Source organism: Monodelphis domestica, chromosome 1, assembly GCF_027887165.1.
Source record: "Monodelphis domestica isolate mMonDom1 chromosome 1, mMonDom1.pri, whole genome shotgun sequence".
NCBI lineage: Eukaryota > Metazoa > Chordata > Mammalia > Didelphimorphia > Didelphidae > Monodelphis > Monodelphis domestica.
In genome coordinates this window covers 36,306,714-36,327,195 of record NC_077227.1, presented here as the reverse complement: position 1 = coordinate 36,327,195, position 20,482 = coordinate 36,306,714, and the positions used below count along the sequence as shown (strand labels likewise).

Here is a 20,482-nt window from a genome sequence, read left to right as displayed (position 1 = left end):
ACCCCCATTGCCTAACCTTTACTGCTCTTCTGCTTTGGAACCAACACACAGTATTAATTCTAAGATTGGAGGGAAGGGAAGGGAGGGAGAAAGGGAGAGGGAGGGAGACAGAGACAGAGAGACAGAGAGGGAGAGACAGAGAGAGAGAGGGAGAGAGAGAGACAGAGAGAGAGAGGGTGAGAGAGAGGGAGAGAGACAGAGTCAGGGAGAGAGACAGAGAGAGGGTGAGAGAGACAGAGAGAGGGTGGGAGAGACAGAGAGAGAGGGAGAGACAGAGAGACAGAGAGAGTCAGAAAGAGAGAGAGGGAGAGAGAGACAGAGAGAGGGAGAGAGACAGAGAGAGAGACAGAGAGACAGAGAGAAAGGAAGTATGAAGGAAGAAGAAAAGAAAGAAAGGAAGGAAGGAAGGAAGGAAGGAAGGAAGGAAAGAAGGAAGAAAAATAAACGTAAGGTAGAGGTTTAGCAAAAGATGTATATTTCTACCCTTCCAACAGAGTTTTCCTGCATAACAAATAAATATAGTAAAACCAAAGTGATCCATCGTGCTGGCCATGTCTAAAAGGGCACATCCTGCACCTCCTGGACCATCACTTCTCTGCCAAGCGGAAGGAGGCATCCCAGTTTGGAAATGACTCATTCTGATTTTCCTTTACATTATTATAATTATCATTCAAATTGTTCTTCTGCACCCCTCCATTTTCCCAAGTGCTGGACCTGTTTTTAATTAATTCCCTGCCTGAGAAAAAACAAATCCCTATTGACAGTCATGCTCTCTTTCTCCCTGGGATGCCCTCACAGGAGATCGGGCTTTCCTTGCTCATCTCGGCTCACCGGTGCCCCTTCTCTCTGGGCACTAATTCACACATTTCATTTTCTTTTTCTACGCTAGCTCTGTGTGTGTGTATTTGGGGGGCACATCACAGACGCCCACTGCCCATTCTGCCTATACTCTGTCTACAGCCCCTCTCCTGTCTCGTTCCCATAGGCAACTATGCCCCCAGGGTTACCAGTCTCTCTGAATGCCCCCAGCTGCCCCTCACTTTTCCCCTCGGGTTGATGAGGATCCTTATGGGAGCCTCGCGGGCTGCCCTTTGTTCTTGGGGTGTCTCTAGACTACATAGCTCAGGAGGGACTCTCCTTCAAGGGGGGCCATCAGTCTTGGTTCACCATTATCCCCACACTCACCCTGGAAGCTAGCCAGCCATTTCAGACCAACCTCCCTCAGTCCCCCCATCACCATCCCTGCCACTCCTTCAGACAGTGTTGACGGCTTCTCCGAGATAGCACGGATGCCCAAGAGCCACCTTCCTGCTGGGAGTTTGAGATAGAATTATACACGTCAATCCCCCCACACTGCCCCCTACACCCCATCCTGCAGTGGGCTGCCAAGGCAAATAGATGATGAGAGAAACTCCCCTATGAGGTCATGCTTTGGGGAATTTCAGGGTCTAATACATGAGTGAATAGAGAGGACCTAAGAAGTCTGGTTAAGGATGAAGATTCCATGGAGGAAGCTGGGTGGCTCAGTGGATTGAGAGCCTAGAGATGGGAGGTCCTGGGTTCAAATCTGGCCTCATCACTTCCTAGCTGTGTGACCTTGGGCAAGTCACTTGACCCCCATTGCCTAGTCCTTATCATTCTTCTACCTTGGAACCAATACCTAGTATTGATTCTAAGATAGAAGGTAAGAATGTTTTTTTTTTAACCCCCAAACTTAAAAAAAAAACTTATTACTATTCTTTTCCTTAAAAACAAAAACAAAACAAAACTGGAACTCTTCACTTGCTCCCCAACCCCAGAAGAGCCACCCCTTATAATGGGGTCAGGACAGCAGGGTAAAGCGAATCACTGCCCGGGCCCCATCTGGCAACCTCTGCCCCTTTGTGCCCTTCTCACCCATCACTCTTCCCCAACACAGGAGAAGGGTTCAGAGTGTTGGAGGGTTTCGGGCTTGCTTTCACTGCCAGTTGTTCCATCCCACTCTGATTTCCCCACGTCCCGATCCTGGTCCCATCTTTAATCCCCAGCCTGAGGAAAAGTGGACCCAGACAGTTGGGTGTTGAAGCACGTCCCCTCCTCGTCCCATCTGGGACGCCTTTCTGGAGATGCCGCTTCTGCGGGTCCTCATGTGTGCTCTCTCTGTGCCCCCTGCCAGTGGTGCTTCAATGGCGAGTGCGTATCTGTGGGCTTCCGGCCGGATGCTGTGGACGGTGGCTGGGCTGGCTGGAGTGCCTGGTCGGGCTGCTCCCGAAGCTGCGGCGTGGGCGTGCAGAGTTCCGAGAGACAGTGCAGCAACCCTACGTAAGAGCTGAGTGTGGTGGGCTTGGAGTGGGGGGCATGGAGAGAGGGGAGGCGCCCTGGCCAGGTCTGGAAAGGCCGGAGTTCTGTCCATCCCTGGCATGGGCAGTCCCTCTGCCGGGACTGATGGCAGCCTCTCGGCATCTTTTCCACATGGATGGTTCTTGCCTGTACCCTTCCCCGTTGACCTGGAGCCGGCAGGGTCTTTGGAGGCTGTCTAGTGAGGCCCCCCTTGTTACAGATGAAGGTGGCAAGAGCCAGTTTGCTCAAGGCCACACGGGCAGTGATGGATGGGACGGGACAGATGATCTCCAGGCTCCCTTCTGGCCAAGAATCCAACAGTCATCTCCCAGGCAGTGCTGGGGGTCCACATTTCTGCTCCACTCAGTGAACAAGGATTGTTATGAATTCAAGGCTCGCCTGTGACCCAAGTGGTATGATCTTGGGCAGGTCACTTAACCTCTGAGGGTGTCTCTTCTGCCCGATACTAGATCTAGAATCCGAGATGACCTTTGGGGTCCCTCTTATGTTCTAAATCTCAGTTCCTGGGGTCTTACTTGGGGGTCAGATAATGTCTTCTCTCAAATCCCTTCCAACTGTGACCCACAGAATCGTAGGGGTCCCCCCTCAGAGCAGGGAAGCCCCCCCTCTTTCCTTGGCCCTCCTCTGTCTCCTTGTTTGAAGAATGATACCTGATGAGGCTGTGCAGGAAGTACTAGGGAGAGGCTCCAGCGAGAAGGCTGGAGCATCCATCAGTCCTGGACTGTGAGTCCTTCCCTGAAGGCTGCCCTTCCCCCCGGGCTTCTCTGGGCCAGATTCCGGCGCCCTAAGCCTCCTGGGAGCAGCGTGGGTGGCCGCTGCCTCCCTTGGAAGGGAGGGGATAGAGTCCAGAGGCTGCATGTCCATTGGGGGCTGGCTTTTAATCTGCTTCATGCCTGTCCATCCGAGGGTATGAAGGGCTCTGGCTGCAGCGGGTCCCCGGAATGTCACCTCCCCGACATCCTAAAGCCATTTGTCTCCCTGACTGTGGGTCAACATTCTCAAGCCTGTACTCAGCTTCGGTCTTGGCTTCCTCCCGGAACAGCCCAGAGCTGTGGTTTGTGTCTTCTGGGACAGGAAAGAGCCAAAGAGGACCTTGGAAATCCCGCGAGTTCTCATCCCAACCATGCTGCGAACTCACCACCCGACTATGGGACTCTCCCCCGATGAAAAGGATGAGGGTTTGGCTGGATCATCTTTGGGGTCCCTCCCAGCCCCATCACTCCAGGGTTATATGAGTTGAACTGAAGATCAATGGAGGCATAAAGAAGGCTCTGAATAACAGAGCCTGGACTCAAACACAAGCCTTGGGACATCTGGGACATTACAGTGGGGAAGGCAATGACCATTCTTGGTCTTTGTCCCCTCTCCTACCATTGGGCCTCATGTCAAGGATGAATCAACCAAAGTCCGAAGGGACCTTCTTTCCTCCCTCTATCCCCAAGGCCTTCCTCTACACACTCTTAAAGGAAACAGAAGGACAATGGGCTCTGGAGTCAATAGACCGAGGTTCAAATCCCCGCCATGTTGATTATTGCTGTGTGACCTCAGACAGGTCATTCTGGCCACATAGTGGTGTCATATTGCACAGAGCGCCATATTTGAAGTCAGAAAGATGAGTCAGAATCCTGCCTTTGATGCTTTCTAGCTAGCTGTGTGACCCTAGATAAGCAATTTAATTTTTGCCTGCCTCAATTTCCTTATCTGTAAACTGGGGTAATAATATAATAGCATCTCCCTCCCAGGTTGTTGTAAGGATCAAATGAGAGAATATCTGTTTAAAAAAACTAATTAGGACAGTGCTTGACACATAGTAGGTGCTTAATCATGGTTTACTGAATTGTGTCTCATGACTTTGGGGCACCCAAAGCTTTCCCTTCCCTTCCCTCAGGTGGCTCATCAGGGTATTGGGAGGTGGTGCAGGCTGCTTGGGGTCTTTCCCTGAGAAGGAAGGCCCACTACCACTGGGGGTTGTTTTCTGGTGGGCATGTCAGTAGACATCAGACGATGCTCTCTCCTTCCTACCTCGAGCAGATCTAGAGGAGAAAATGCCCTTTTCCTGGAGGATTTCAGGTTCCTTGTTCAGTTAAGAGAGAGGAGCTTGGAGGAGAGAGAGAGAGCCCTGGATTTGGTGTGGGAGAACCATCAGGCATTCAGATCCCTCCTCTTCCATGCCCTGAGCCTGGGTGGCTTTGGACGAGTCACTCTCTGGGCCTTAGCTCTGAAATGAGGACTTTGGAACAGATGTGACCTCCAGGGTCTCCGTTAGCTCTCCATCTGCGAGGTGATTGCTGGGTGATTGGGAACAAATTCCTTCTGTCTTGGCCCCTATTTCCTTCTCTGCCAAAGAAGAGGGTTATTGTTGGCTCTTTGGAATTCAAGGCGCTACACATAATCCTGCGATGTCAGAGTCTGGGGGCACATGAAAGACCAGCTAGTCCTACCCTGTTATTTACTGATGGGGAAAAGAGGACGCCTGAGACCCTTCCTGCCCTTATGCTAATCGGTCTGTTAAGGAAGCATGTCATTGGCCAGCAAGGTCAGGAAATGCCTTCATTGAATCCTAAAAATAGGGTGTTGGGGTGACTGAGTCCAGATTCCTCTAGCCCAGCCCCTTCCCCCTATGTCCTTGTTGGCTGCTCCAATTCCTAAGCCCCTTCCCTCATGTCTCTATGGCTCACTCAGATGTCCTCTGTCTCTGGCCCCATCTCCTCCCAGCTCCCTACCTTCCTGATGTCCAGTTTTCATGACTTACTGAACAAGGACACAATGAGGCTAACCTCGTAATGAGCTAACTGGCTTTCGGGGTCAAGAACCTAGGGCTGACATTTCCATCTTCAGGGGAGTTGTGAGCTGGTGGCCCAAGGCCTATCCTAAGACGGAGACAAATCCACTGGCAGTCTTCTCTCCAGGGAAACGTTTGTTTTGGCTCCTACAGGGGATATTTTGGTCCTGGGCCATTCCAGCTGGCCTGGCTGGGGGATGAAGGATCCATTTCCCTCCTGGAAGGACTTAGTATCAGAGACTTTTGGGAGAAATTTCAGCTTTCCTTGAGAGCAGCTCTCTAGGAGTCAGGGAGAAGAAGCAGCCCCTCTTGGGGCCCTCCTATAGCCTAACAATGAGTCCCACATTTTTGTTTTAAAATTAATTGCAAAATACTTTGACATCTACTCTTGAGAGGGCATCAGGGCATCTACTATTGCTTTCATTTTCCAGAGGAGGAAACGGAGGTCCAGAAAGACTGAGTGGTTTGTCCAAAGGTGGGACTAGAACGCAGGTCTCCTGACTCCCCATTCAATCTTCCATCGTCACTGAATTAGCACTGACTCTGCCTCCAAAGGATCTGGAATTCATATCTTGCCCCTGTCACAAACCACCAGTGTGACTTTGGGCAAGTCACTTACCCCTCTGGGTCTTCATTTTCTCACCTGTAAAATGACATTAGACGAGGCAGCCTCTGGAGTTCCTTCCAGCTCTCTAGGATTCTATGAATTTATGAAACCTCATGAAAGAAATAAATGATCTGAAGTGGTGTAGAGACATAACCCTGAATCCTGGGAGGTGGATTCCCAAATGGCTTGTGGAAGTGTGCCCAATGATGGAAGCTAGTCCCAGCCCCTTCATTTTGCATGGGAGATGGTGGAGACCCAGAAAGGGCGAGTGACTGAATCCACAACTCCTAATTCCTAGTCCTAAACCCTTTTCCCAGAACCAGTAGAAAAGACAGGTGGGAAGTCCCTTTGCCTGTACTCCTCCAGGCTATGACTAGTAGAAAGTCTTAGGGAATTGCTGAAGTCCAGAGAGGCTAAGGACTAGATGTGGTCACACAGCAGAGTCAGAGGTCTCTCCTGTGTGCCTCTTGTCTCTCATGGCACCTCCGGGTGATGGACCAATGGATAAGAATGAGGAAGTCCCTGCCGTGTGCCAGCATGGAGGATTCAGACAAAGCCAAGCCCTTCCCAATCCTCCAGGAGCTCGTCGCTTCCATGGAGGGCCATCTTCCACGTCCCGTCTGTTCCTAGAATGGTCTGGAGAGGAGGAGCATCCCAGGGCAGACCCGAGAGCTGACCAGCCTCCATTTCACAATCTTCCCCCTCTCTCCCGCTCTTGCTTTGCTCACATGAAAGGGGAAGCATGGCCCCGGATGATCTCCCAGGGCCCTCTCTGGTTTCCGTCCCCCCCTGCTCTCCCCACACCCTGCGTCCCTCAGCCAGAGCCAGAATGCTAGTGGGCTCCCAGCAGCAGCCTCCTTTAATGTGGCTTTGTAGCTTTGGGGAGGAGGGATGGAACAAGGGCTTCTCTCTTCCAGAGCTGGGTCGAGGCATTTGTTCTCAGGGGAGGCTGGACGGTCCTGCTGCCGCTCCCCCAAGAGAGGACGCCCATGTGCACGCCTCGTCGAGGGTCAAGGACAGCCCCCTTGGAAGGGCTCCCTCTGCAGCTGTGCTCCCCAGACCTGGAGGTCACACACACAATGCAAGCATTCACGAAAGGCCACATGAAAAGAATTCCTCCGTGGCTCCTTGGCAGCTGCCCACCTGGCCTCCCCTTTGCCCCAGCTCCGCTCTCTTCCTGGGATGAGGTTTGCTCTTCTCCCGAGGCTAATGGCCCACTGCCAGCTAGGGTATGGGTGGCAGACAGGAGGAGGCAGCAAAAGGAAGCCTCCCTGGCCAGCTGTGCAGCTTCTCTACGGACTTCCTGAGGACAGCAGCCAGGGACAGGGGGCTCCCTCCTGGCAGCCAGAGCAGATGGCTTTGTCCTGGACCAACCGTAAACGAGCCGGCCGCTTCCACAGGGAAGGCGGGAGATTCAAAGGGAGTTGCAGCTGGACGGGCATCCAGACCCCCTCCAGAGCTTCGTGCTCTCATGGCTTTGGACCTCCAAGACCTTTGGGCCCAACCCACTTTTCAGAGGAGTAAACCAAAGCCCAGCTTGACCATGGCCACACAGAGGGTCAACGGCAAAGCCAGGATTCAGACGCAGCTCCTGTGACTCCGAATCCAGGGTTCTGTGCCCTGACCCGCCTTGAGGACATCTCCCAGGACCCCCATCCCAGGCAGGAGCCGGTGCCGCCATCTCCCTTGGCCAAGTGGGGGATCTTCTTCCATTCACTTCTGCCCCAGCCTTCTCCCTGGCCCCCTTCTGGTCTCCCTGCCTAATAATAATTCTGGGATCTCTGGGGATCTCCCCACAACAGCCTATTATTGTAAAGAAGTATTTGGAGAAGGAAGGTGGCAGGGAGTCTGGCTAGGGGATCTACCAGGGTAGAAACTCCCTCCATAGGTGCAGCTGCACAGCAGATAGAATGTCAGGCCTTGAGGCAGGAAGACCTGAGCTCAAATCTGGCCTCAGACACTGGACAGGTCACTTAGCCGCTGGCTGCCCCAGTTTCCCCAAGTGGTGAAATGCGTAAAATTTAATGTAAAATGGTTATCATCATAGTACCTGCCTCCTAGGGGTGTTTTGAGGATGAGAAGAATCATATTGGCAAAATGCTTAACTTGGCACATAGTGGGCATGACATAAATGTTTACTATTATTACTATCTTAGAGAACTGCTTGGGAATACTTAGAGCTTAAGAGACTTAACTATAGGGCAGCTGGACAGCTCAGTGGATAGACTCCAGACTTGGAGTCGGGAAGTTCTGGGTTCAAATCTGGTCTCAGACACTTTTTAGTTGGGTGACCCTGGGCAAGTCACTTAATCCTCTTACTATTCTTTTCCCTTAGAACCAATAAATGCATGATAATGATTCTAAAATCAAGGCAAGGCTGGTGACAGGGAAGCTTCCTAAAGATCAGAACTGCCTAAAAGTGAAGCAAAATTACTTGGGAGGCAATTCAAGGGCATTCATTAGGGCTTTTCAGGGAGAGGGTATATGGTTGCTCTTGAAGCGTATTGTAGACAGGAATCTTTTCAGGGATGGTTAGACCTGGTAATTGGCTCTACAGTCCTGTGGTTCTGGGCAGGGATCACAGAAGGTTCTGGAATCAAATATGACTAATGGCTTAGTCTAAACTGTATTGAGACCTGTCAGATTGTTTAGCTCCTTTAGTGGTTTTCTCTGATCTGAAACCAATAAAGCTTCTGGTGTGGGAAAAAATAAAAATAAAAATAAATAAAATCAAGGCAAGGGTTTAAAAAAAAAACAGAAAGAGAGAGGGGGAAGGGAAGGATAGGAGAGAAAGAAAGAAAGAAAGAAAGAAAGAAAGAAAGAAAGAAAGAAAGAAAGAAAGAAAGAAAGAAAGAAAGAAAGAAAGAAAGAAAGAAAGAAAGAAAGAAAGAAAGAAAGAAAGAAAGAAAGAAAGAAAGAAAGAAAGAAAGAAAGAAAGAAAGAAAGGAAGAAAGGAAGGAAGGAAGGAAGAAAATCAAGGAAGTATGAAAGGAAAGAGAAGAGGAAGGGAGAAAGAAAGACTGAAAGGAAAGAAGGGAGAGAAAGAAGGAAAGGAAGGAAAGGAGAGAAAAAGAAAGAAAAGAAAAGAGAAAGAAAGAAAGAAAGAAAGAGCTCATCCTGTCCTGTGCTCTAGAGGACCTTCCTGCCATTCCCTGAGCATGTCCACCATTGTTTCACCTGTGAACCTTTGCTTATTCTGTCTTTTCTGTCTGCCCCTGCTCTCTCTTTTTGCCCAGTGAATGAATGAATGAATGAATGAACGAGTGATGAAGCATCTCTTAAGTGCTTCTTGTATGCCAGATACTGTGTTTCAAAGCCCAGTTGAAAAGCTACCTCTTCCCTGAAGTATGACCAGATTCCCTAACCAATCAATCAATCAGTCAGTCAACAATCCTTTATTAAGAACTTCCTTAGTGCCCAGGATTGTGTTAAACACTCAAGATTTCTAGAAAGGGAAACACAAAGGACCTTTTCCTTGGGGATCTTTCTTTGACTTAGTATCCCCCTCATGCCCCAGTTGGACAGTTGGCTTTCCCCCCATGCCTAATGATTTGTGAGCTGGGATCAAGTTTTATTCATCTTCAGGCCTTGAATAGAATAGTAATAACAACAGGAACAGGCAGCATGTTGAAGATTTACAAAATTCTTGGCAAATATTAACTCATCTGATGCTACGAGTAGTGCCATTTTGCAGGCAGGAAAGCCGAGGCCAATTGGAGCTGAGTGACTCGCTTGCCCAGGGTCTCACAACTAATAAAGACCTGAGGCAGGATTTGAACTCAGGTCTTCTTGACTCCAAGTCCAGTACCCTGTCCACTGGGCAACCAGCAACCTCCAATGTCAAGTGCTAATATAGGAATATCAGAGTGTAGAGAATGAGGGCTAGAAAGCACCTTTTGAGATAACTCTCTGTGATGTCTGCTATATTCCAGGCCAACTGAACTACTTGCTGTTCCCTGTCTACACGATTCCATCTCCCGCCATCAAGTTTTTGCCCAGGCTGTCCCTCCTACCTGGAATGCCCACCTTCCTTATTTCTCCCTTATAGATTCCTCAGCTTTCTTCAGAGTTTAACTCCAAGGCTAGGAGGAGGCTCGAAGTCTATGGCCTCCTCCCAACCCAAACCAGCATAGAGTTACTTGGCCTGTATTTTATATTTATTGGCTGTGCCTATGTTTCCTTTAATAGAATATAAACCCCTTAAAGGCAAGGATGGCCTCATCTTAGTCTCCCACCAGCACTTAATTGGGATCACTTGATCACTTTGCCCTTTTTGTGCCATGGGGCCCCCTTTGGCAGTCTGGGTGAAGCCCCTTCTCCGAATAATGCTTTTAAATATCTAAAATAAAACCAATTATATCAAAGGAAAGATGGAATTTTTTCCCATCCAAATTCACAGACCCCTTGAACTCTGTCTGTGGATTCCTTGGGGTCCCCTGGAACCAGTTTAAGAACCTGATCTAGTCCAATCCTCTCATTTTACAGATGGGGAAAATGAGGCCTAGAAGAGGTCTGTGACATGCTTGATTATCCTACAGGTGTTAAGGAATAGATCCTGAGTATGAATCAATGGGAAAGTATCTGACTCTCGTTCCAAGTCTAGAATCCAGATCTGAGCTCAGCCCAGGGGATGACGATCAATGAAGGAAAAATCGCCTCTTCATATTGCCTATGTTGCCTGAGCACTGTGCTAAGGAGACAAAAGGAAGACTTCCTCTGTCTCAAGATGCTCACGCTCCATTCGGGGGAGACAACACATAAAGAAAATTCTGGTGTAGGTCACGTGGAGAAGCCAAGGAAGTTTTAGAGCGTAGCAGTAGGGTGGATGGCAAGATCCAAGCACATGGTGGGTGCAGAATCAGGGCAGATGGATTCTCCATCTCATTGGAAGGAAGAGAGTTGGTGATCCTGTATTATTTAAGCTGTATGAACAGCCCAGATGGGTTCTGGGGAGCAGGGGACTGGGGAGGAAGGGAGGAAAAAAATAGGAAGGCACCCCTCATAGTGGCAGCTCTGTCAGGATAGATTCTGGCAGGGAAAGCTAGGAGAGGGGATGAGAGAGCAAGGGAAGGAGGAAATGGCCTCCCTTTGGGGCTCCTCAGTCCTACCAGGGTTCTGGGCAGTCTCTCTTTTCCTTCATTCTCCCAGATACAAAACTCAGGAACCTTCTCTCTTTAATGTGCTAGATCAGCGAGAGAGAGAGACAGACAGACAGACAGACAGACAGACAGAGTCAACTCTCTTTCTGTGCCTCATTTCCTGCTTCTGACTCTCCTTCCCTTGGAGATCATCTTGTCCATCTCCTCCAACCTCACTTTACAAATGGGACGACCAAGAGCTAGCTTTGTGCCCACCTTCCAGGTGATGGAGCCATCTAGTCTACGTTTGGTGGAGGGATGTAATCTTTCTCCTGTGTTACATGCCTTCCTCCTCTTCCAGTCACCAGGGGCTTCTTTCTATAGTCAAAGGACGAGATGTCCTTTATTCCCCTCCATCATGCTGGCTCCCTTCCCAGTTCATTTCAAGGCCTGCTTCACAGCTTAATCTTGTAATAAATTTACAGTCAAATTGGATTTATCTGACAGGTCTTGGAGTCACAACAAGCCCCACTTACCCGTCTAGGCCTTGGCATTGAAGTTGGATGCCAAAGCAAAAGAATGGTCTCAAGCTCCATGAGAGAGTCAATGCCATCCACTACAGCCTGAGTCAGGATATCTAGACGGTGGTTGGATCCAGGGCTAAAGCCAATGAGATGACACAAAGGCTAGAGCTCTAAGCCTGGAGTTCAAATCTTCCTGTAGATATTTCCTAAGTGGGTGGCCTTGGGCAAGACATTTAAACTGTCTGCCTCAGTTTACCCACCTGTAAAATGGAGATAATACTAGCATCCACGCGAGGGTTGTTGCTTTGCGATCCTTAAAGCATTTTATTAAGTGCTGCCTACTGGTATGGCCTCTCTAGCTTTAGTATACATTTCACCCCTTCCCACACTCATTAATCCAGCCAAACTGACCTTGTCACACTCGGATGTGACAATCCCTCTCCCATCTCTTTGTACAGTGAATTCCCAATGTCTGGAATGCCCCCTTGTCAACTCCATCTCTTAGGTTCCCTAGTTTCCTCCAGAGCTCAAGTTCTGTACTAGGCCTGTCCTGATCTTCTAACCTCTAGTGCCTTTCCTCATAAAAGAGAAGAAGGTCCAATGTGGGCCAAAATATCGAAAGTAACTCTTTTTGTGGCATTAAAGAACTGGAAATAAAGGGAGTTCTCATCCGCTGGGGAATGGCTAAACAAGTTATGGTCTATGAATGTGATGGAATACACTTGTGCTGGGGAAAGCAGAGAAACCAGGGAAGACCTGCATGAACTGATGCAAAGTGAAATGAGTGGATCTGAGAGGACAGATTATTTAGTAACAACAATACCATAAAGATAAACAAGAAGACTTAAGAACTCTGATCAACACCATGACCAAGCATGATCCCAGAGGGTCAGTGTCACCTCCCTCTGACAAAGAGAGAATGGTCTCCATCTGCAGAATCAGACCCACATTTTTTGGACTTGGCCAATACAGAAATTTGTTTTGCTTGATTTTGCAGATACATTGCAAGGATTTTGGCTTTCTTGATTTTTTTGTCCCCAATGGAGTGGAATGGGATGTAGAGGGGAAAGAAAAATATTAATTTAAAAAAATTTAGTTTTTAAAATTTCTTTTTAAATGTATTTTTCTATTTTTAATTTTTTCAATTAGCAAACATTTATTTTCTCTCCCTTCTACTCCTTTCCTCCACTGGGGGGGGGGGGGGGATCCTTTAAATAGGCAAGTAAAACCAATTTTTGCATTGGCCATTTCTAAAAATTGTGTCCTATCCTGCATCTTGAATCCTCCATCTCTCTTTACCTGAAGACAGGTAGCTGGTGCCTCCTCATCAGTCCTTTGGAATTGCAGTTTTTCAAGTTGCCTCCCCCAATAAAGGGGCAGCTCCTTGTGGGCAGGGACTATTTGTCTTTTTCCAGTACCAAGGATAGTGCCTGGCATAGAGCGAGCACTTAACACACGACTGTTAATTCATTCATCTTTTGATCATTTCCTTTCTCCCTTGTTCCTCTCTCCTTTGTCCCAGACCCAAATATGGTGGCAAGTACTGTGTGGGGGAACGGAAGCGATTCCGCTTGTGCAGCATCCAAGCCTGCCCTGCTGACCGACCCTCCTTTCGCCACATCCAGTGCAGCCAGTTCGATGCCATGCCTTACAAGGGAGAACAGTACAAGTGGGTTCCAGTGTCTAATCACAGTAAGTCCCTTTCAGAAACTACGACTTGGGCTCTTGGCTAGCATCTCTCCCTCATGCCCTAGAGTTGAGTTTCTAAAGCCTTGGGCCATATCCCTCCCAGGATCCCCCTACCCCCAAAGGGTTATCATCCTCTGTCACTCCTGGGTTGGGGGTCAAAGAGGGGGGAGGTGGTTGCAGTTTTGAAGACATTTCGCTTTCTTTTTTGTAGCCTTGCAAATAGCTACTGGCCCAGCCCAAATGGCACTCCTCAGGGGTTTGCTTGTCCATACCATCCGCAGAGAGTCAGAAAGGAGAAGTCCCTGACCTCAAGAAGCCAATATACTGTCAGTCATTTTTCAGTCATGTCCAATTGATTCTTTGTGGCCCCTTTTGGGGATTTTCTTGACAAAGATACTAGAGTGATTTGCCATTTCCTTCTCTAGCTCATTATACAGACATGGAAACTGAGGCAAACAGGGTCAAGTGACTTGCTCAATCAAGCACATACAACTAGTGTCACAATAGTCAGGAAGACCTGAATTCAAATCATACTACCTATGTAACTTTGGGCAAGTCATATAACCTATTTGACCTCAGTTTCTTCATTTATAAGAATGAGTATAACACCTCCTCCCCTCATAAGGTTGTTACAAGGATCCAACAGATAAAGTACTTTGTAAATGTTAAAGTGCTTTATAAATGCTACATGTGATTACTCATTATTATCATTAATAGTCAATCAACCAAACATTTGTTAAGTACCTGCTGTATGCCAAGCACTGGGCTAAGCACTGTCTGCTTACCATCTCAGGGAAAAATTTTTTTGAGCTAATTTTGGTGAGAGGCAGCATGGTCTAGTGGTTAGAGAACCAGCTTTGCTTCAAGTCCCACCTCTGACCCTATAGGATGTGGGAATCTGGACAGGTCCCTTCGTCCATTGATGTTAATGGCTCTAAGATGGTGCCACCCTGCATCCTCCTTGCCTAGGAGTTTACAGATCCACTCAAAACACAAATTGGCCCTCTCTTGCTGGTTCAGTGAAAAGCTCTCTGCTTTGGTTGATTGGGAATGCCAACGTCTTCCTTTTCCTCATGGACCCAGATTCCTAGAAATGGCGGGCAGCTGGGTGGCTCAGTAGATGGAGAGCCCGCCTTAGAGATGGGAGATCCTGGGTTCAAATTTGGTCTCAGACACTTCTTAGCTCCTGGACTAGTCCCTTGACCCCCTACTGCCCAGCCCTTGTCCTTCTGCCTTGGAACCAATGCATAATATGGATTTGAAGGTGGAAGGAAAGGGTTTAAAGAAAAAGAAAAGGATGCCTAGAAGCGGGCTCCTTCCCTTGCCCCACACCTTAGGAAACGCCACTCTCGCCCCTTCTGATGTCTCCTCTCTCCTTGGATCCCTCCTCATAGTCAATCCCTGCGAGCTGCACTGCCGGCCTGCCAACGAGTATTTTGCGGTGAAGCTTCGAGACGCTGTTGTGGACGGGACACCCTGCTTCGAAGGGAACAGCAGCCGAGACTTGTGCATTAACGGAATCTGCAAGGTATGCCCCGGCCTCCCCGGCTTGCAACCCCATTGGTACCCAGAGAGGGAGAGGGACCGGTGGGCAGCACAAGGAGGCTAGACCTGTCCCTGCACTGCCACAGGGCTGGATTTTCCTGTCCTGGGTGGCCAAGATCCAAAGAAATGGTGAAGAACTCCTGAAGGCACCCAGGGGCTGTTGTTATAGAAAAGGGGAAGCACTTAGACGGTGAAGTCTTTTAAAGTATACCAAATGGTTCAAATAAAATCACTTGGGGATGGGGGGGGGGGAAGCTGGGTGACTCAGTGGATGGAGTACCAAGCTTGGAGTCTGAAGGACTTGGGTTCAAATCTGATCTCAGACTTTCCTACCTATGTGACCCTGGGCAAGTCACTTAATCCCAATTGTCTCCCCCTTGCCATTCTTCTTAGAATTGATACTAAGAGAGAAGGTAAGGGTTAAAAAATAACCTTGGAGTCGTTATGTATATGTGAGCTGCCCCTTGCTAGCCCCAAGGGGAAGACAAAGAGAACTTATCCTCCATCTTCAAGGAGCTCTGAGCCAAGGCTCCCTGTCTCACCCAGGAGATAAGATACAGGCTCCCATCTCATGGAATAGGAAAGGATTTCGCCATTGCATATGGAGCCATGATTAGACTAAACAATCCAGTATGGTCTAAGGGGAAGAACATTCCATTTAGAATCTGAGGGTCCTGGCTTCAAAGTATGACTTTGCCCCTTGTGTGGTCTTGGGCAAGCCACTGGAGCTCTCTGGACCTCAGTTTCCCCCACTGTAAAATGAGGGCATTGCACTAGAATCCTTATGGTGGGGGGAAGGGGAGGAGGGGCCAACCTGTAATGGCATTGGAGTAGGGTACTCCCAGTGGGGAAACGTCCTTCCTTCTAGCAATTCAGGTAGTATCTCCTCTGTAACTTGTCTTAGAGAGTTCCTGGGGACACTGAGAATAAATGACTCATCCCGGGTCACACAGCCAATATATGTCAGGGGAGAGAACTGGACTAGGGTTGTTCAGACTCAAAGGCCAGCTCATGCTCCACCTCCCCAAACTGCCTCTCACTAAATGTTCTCTGAAAGCGTTTCTAGTTCTAAATCTGTCCCCCCTCCTATTCCAAGGGCTGCCATTACTCAGCCTTGGGTAAGTCTCACTTTGGGGCCTCAGTTTCCCCACCTGTAAAATGAAAGAGTTGTATTATATAACCTCTAAGGTTCCCAACCCCTAGATCTAACGCTATGATCTTTTGAGGCAGAGGCTGGTCCCCTGCCCAGATTGGTTAATAAACAACACTAAGTAAATAGTTTGGGTCTCATGGTTTTCCTTTCAGTCTCCAGAGGAGGGGAGGCGGGAGCTGAGGAAGCTGGGACAGCTGGTGTGGAGGCAGCTTAGTTAATGAGACAGAAGACTTGGGTTCAAATCTTACCCTTGCTATTTTATTCCCTTTATGACCCTGTACACGGCCCTTGTCTCTAAACCTCTGTCTCTTTGTCTGCCCAAACTGGTCTTTGAGGATGTTTCCAGTTTGGAAATGGAATGGTGCATCCTGATTCCTAAATGGGAAAACTATTTCTCAGAAAGGAAACAATTAAAAATTAAAAGATTAAAAGCCAACTTCTTAGTGCAAAGGGGGGCTTTTTTCCTGATAAGAGATCAGTGGGAGGCAGGGTCCAGGGGGATGAGGAGGAGGACAGAAGGCCAGATTTACCCAAAGCATTCTCTCTGGCTGACTCTGCTTGGGGAAGAGTAATGAGAACAGGGAAAAGCACGAAATGAGAAAATCCCAAAGCCCAAACCGTAGGCAATCTCGACTCTAAGGAACCTCAGAGGCCATCCAGTCTGACCCATTCCCATGTTCCCAGAGCAGGAATCAGCGTTCATCCCATCCATCATTGCTTGGACACTCTAGTGCTGAGGAAGTCACTTCCTCCCAAGACAGCCCGAGACTTAAAGAATCTTTCCCTTGATTTCATTAGGAAGGCATTAGGGAGCTCAACCAACTCCAGCTGCAACTTATTGTCTTGGATGTTGCCTGGGGCACAAGAGGGGCAGTTGAGGGTCCCAGAGCCAGGATGTGTGGGAGGTGGGACCCGAAACAAGATTTTCCTGGCTCAGAGGTCCCCTCTCCATCTACTTGGCTACACTGCCTCTAGTCTCCCTCTTCAGAAGCTTCTGTGGTTCTCCTTTACCCCTACAATAAAATACAAGTCCTCTGTCTTTCCAATCTAGCTCCACCCTCTCCAGACTGATTTTCCATTACTCCCCCTCATCCACTCCAGACAATCTAGCCTCCTTGCCATTACTCCTGCCTCCGGGACTTTACACAAGTTTCCTTCCCTGCCTGGAATGCCCTCCCTCCTCATCTTTGCCCCTTGCTCACAGTCCTGAGGGGGCGAGCCAACCTTCATGGGTGCCATTTATGCTGTGAAGCCAAGCACTGGATGGGGACTCGAGCTGAGTCCTAGCTCTGGCTGTAGAGGACGTGGAGGAAAGAGAGTGGCCGGAGGGAGGGCTGAGCTGCTGGTGGCCCCCTGAGTAATGGGGCAATGAGGGTGGGATGGGATTTAAGAGTGAAACAGGAAAAATCATCAGAGAGGGGATTCTTAGGAAGTTGCCCAATTGGAAGCATCAGCTGGTGGTAGTTATTGTTGTTGGGATAGTGAGCCTAAGAAGCTGAAAGACAATAATAGCTAATATTTATTTGGTGGTTACTCTAAGCCAAGTGCTTTACAATCCTCATAACAATCCTTTGAGGTAGAGGCTATATTATTCCCATTTTATAGTTGAGGAAATAGAGTCAACCGAGATTAAGTGACTCATTCAGGGTCACCCGTGGATTGGAACTCAGATTGGCCTTTCTCCTCCCTCAGGCCCTCTGCTCCCCATTCTGCCTTCTACATCCTAGGGCAGATACCCTGCATGAAAAGTTCAATGTAGAAGACCCATTCTTGCCGGCTCAAATATCCTGTGATTCTGGAAGATGGATTAGGGGATGGGAGCGGGGCAGGGCAGGGGGATGCTGGGCTTGGATTAGGGAGCCTGAGATGTGAACCCCAGCTCTGAAGCTGCTAGCTTTGTGTTCTTGGGAAAATCACTCAGTCTCTGGACGTTGGTGTCTTCATCGGGAGAATGAAGGGATAATAATGGCACCACCTGCCCTCTGTCTGCTGGTTGCTGTGACAGTGCTTTGGAGGGCTCAGAATACTCTTGAAATGGATCTTTAGATGATGCATTCTTCATTGATCTTCACTGATCTACCTGGATCAATGAGTGTATTTGTGCCAGAGGTCCTTGCATTTAAGGCAGGATGGGAGGGCGCCAAATCTCTTTTAGATATGTGCCAACATCATGAGGCCACTGATAACCCTTGAATGGCATTTAAAACATAAAGGGTAGCTCATCTGACTCCTACGCACTTTCTAAAAATTGATTAACTGACTATAACCTCTGCCTGTCCTTATTTGACATATAAAGAAACTGAGTCTCACAAAGGTCAGCTATTGAGTTCATAATAGAGCCAGTTTCCTGACAGTCTGGGTATATGCCAAGACTCTGTCCTGGATGCTCTTTCCTTCAACCTCTTGACTTTCTCATTTGACCTCATCAGATCTCATTGGTTTAATTATCATCTCTATGCAAAGGACTCCCAGTTCTCTCTCTCCAGCCCTAGTTTCTCTCTCAAGCTCTAGCTTGCCTGTTGGACATTTCAAACCGGATGTTCTATAGACATCTCAAGTTCAGCATGTTCCCAACAACTCATTATCCCTTGTCCCCACAGCCACCCTTTTTCCATTAGAAGGGACCATCGTCCTTTCTGTCACCCAAGCTCACAACCATAGTGTCCTTCTGCACTCTTCTTCTCCACTCACTCTGCATCCCCATTCAGCCGACAAATATGGCGCACTGGATAGAGTGCTGACTTTGTAGTCAGGAAGACTTGGGTTCAGATTTGGCCTCAGACACTCAGACTGGACAAGTCACTTAGACCCCATTGCCTAGCCCTTACCGCTCCTCCGCTTTGGAACCAATATACAATATTGATTCTAAGAGAGAAGGGAAGAGTTTAAAAGAAATAATAATGAGGATAATAGTAATTGATCTGCCCCTCTGATCCCCATTTCTGGAAGGCTTTTCAGGACTCTTCTCTCTGTTCAAATGCCCCCTCAGACCTGAAGTCTTTCCTGGTCAACCCAGCTGCTGACTCCCTCCTTCCGTCCACCATGCCCCCCACCAAGCCTACCTTGGACCTGTTTTCCATGTGTTTTATACATAGCTTTATACATGTGTATGTTGGCTCCCCTTGGGGCAGAGAGGCTGCGAAGGCCTTTCTGCCCCGGTGCCTGTTGGGGGGCCCTGACACGTCGTAGGGGCTTAATCAATACTTGTGGATTGATTATTCCTGCCATCAGCCATGTGCTGGGGAGGTGGGGGCCCACCTGGGCTGAGAGGCAGAGCCCACCAGGTAGTGACCACTGCAGCTTGGCTGTGTTTCAGAATGTCGGCTGTGACTATGAGATCGACTCCAATGCCATTGAGGACCGGTGCGGCGTGTGCCATGGGGACGGCTCCACCTGCGAGACAGTGAAGAAGACGTTTGATGAGAGCGAAGGCCTGGGTAATGGGGGCGAGGAAGCCCAGGGCTGTGGTCCAGGGCAGAACAACTTTCTTCTTTATGATCCAGAATTCAAAACAAGTCGCTGGGTTCCCCGGGATACCCCAATGCTTCCTTTCATGATTTAGAACAACAGTTCCTAAAGTATGATCCAGAGTATGATCCTGAGATCCTTTAAGGGATCCTTAAAATCAAATTATAATACCAAAATGTCTCAGTTTATGATAAGGTAAGTATCAATAGATAGGACCCACATCCACAAAAGGAAGCTCTTTCAGGGAGGGAATCCTCAACAGTTTTCAAGAGTATAAAGGGCCTAGGTCCTGGGTTCAAATCTGGACACAGGCACTTCCTAGCTGTGTGAGTCTGGACAAGTATGCTTCACCCCAATTGCTTAGCCCTTACTGCTCTTCTGCCTTGAAACCAAGACACAGTATTGATTCTAGGGTAAAAGGCAAGGATTTAAGAGAAAAAGAGTGTCTAGGAGTCCCAAGTCCTCAAAAGTCGGAGAACTGATGACTTAGAACAAGTCATCCATGATTGATTGCCTAGAAGCCTCCACAGCAACTGGTCTAAATCTCTTCTCAGATCTTACTCCACCTGAAGCAGATGGCCGCTCTCTACTTTCCTGAACTTGAAAACTAAACCCTGTATCTGCACACTCTCATTTCTTCTTCACACCAGAAAACTGGTCCTTATTCATCTTCTCTTCCTCTCCTCCATCCTCAGAATGCAGTGGAATGATCTCCGACTCTGGAGACAGAGAAACAGGTTTCACGTCCTATTTCTGATCCTTGTTAACCATGTGACCCTGGGCGAATCACTTTCCCTGCCCAGGTCTCAGTTTCCTTATCTGTAAAAATGAGGAAGTTGGATTGGAGGGCCTCTGAGGTCTTTCCAGTTCTCCATCAAGGATCCTATTTTCCTAATGGAGGCTGATATTCTTGGTCCCCTCCTCTCTCCTCATGGAACTTGTTTGAACATTCTTTCCTTTTCATCTTCTGGCTCTCCTTCCTTTTTGGATCTTTTTTTCTCAACCTACAAACATGTGCCTTACAAATACTGTCTCATTTTATCTTTACAACAAAGTCTGAGTCTGGATTTGAACTTGAGTTTTCCTAACTCTAGGCCAGTACTCCATCTCTTGTGCCCCCTGTTTTCATCTCTCTGAGACTATTTCCTTCACTATACAGTGAAAAGATTGGATTAATTTTCCTGAGATACTTCCTGACTGTGTGATTTTGGGCAAGTCATTTAACTCTGTTTGCCTCAGTTTCTTCATCTGTCAAATGAGATGAAGAAGTAAATGGCAAACCACTCCAGGATCTTT

General features: G+C 48.4%; 1 protein-coding gene across 1 annotated transcript in view; it reads left to right on the top strand.

Moving 5' to 3' along the window:
- The window catches only part of LOC100026396 (A disintegrin and metalloproteinase with thrombospondin motifs 7), a 128,352-nt gene that overhangs the window by 95,111 nt on the left and 12,759 nt on the right, over positions 1 to 20,482 (top strand). The window contains exons 11-14 of the mRNA XM_056797242.1: positions 2,156 to 2,301; positions 12,854 to 13,023; positions 14,415 to 14,548; positions 19,035 to 19,155. Of these exons, the coding sequence (XP_056653220.1) occupies positions 2,156 to 2,301; positions 12,854 to 13,023; positions 14,415 to 14,548; positions 19,035 to 19,155 (571 nt within the window). The remainder of the gene's footprint in view (positions 1 to 2,155; positions 2,302 to 12,853; positions 13,024 to 14,414; positions 14,549 to 19,034; positions 19,156 to 20,482) is intronic.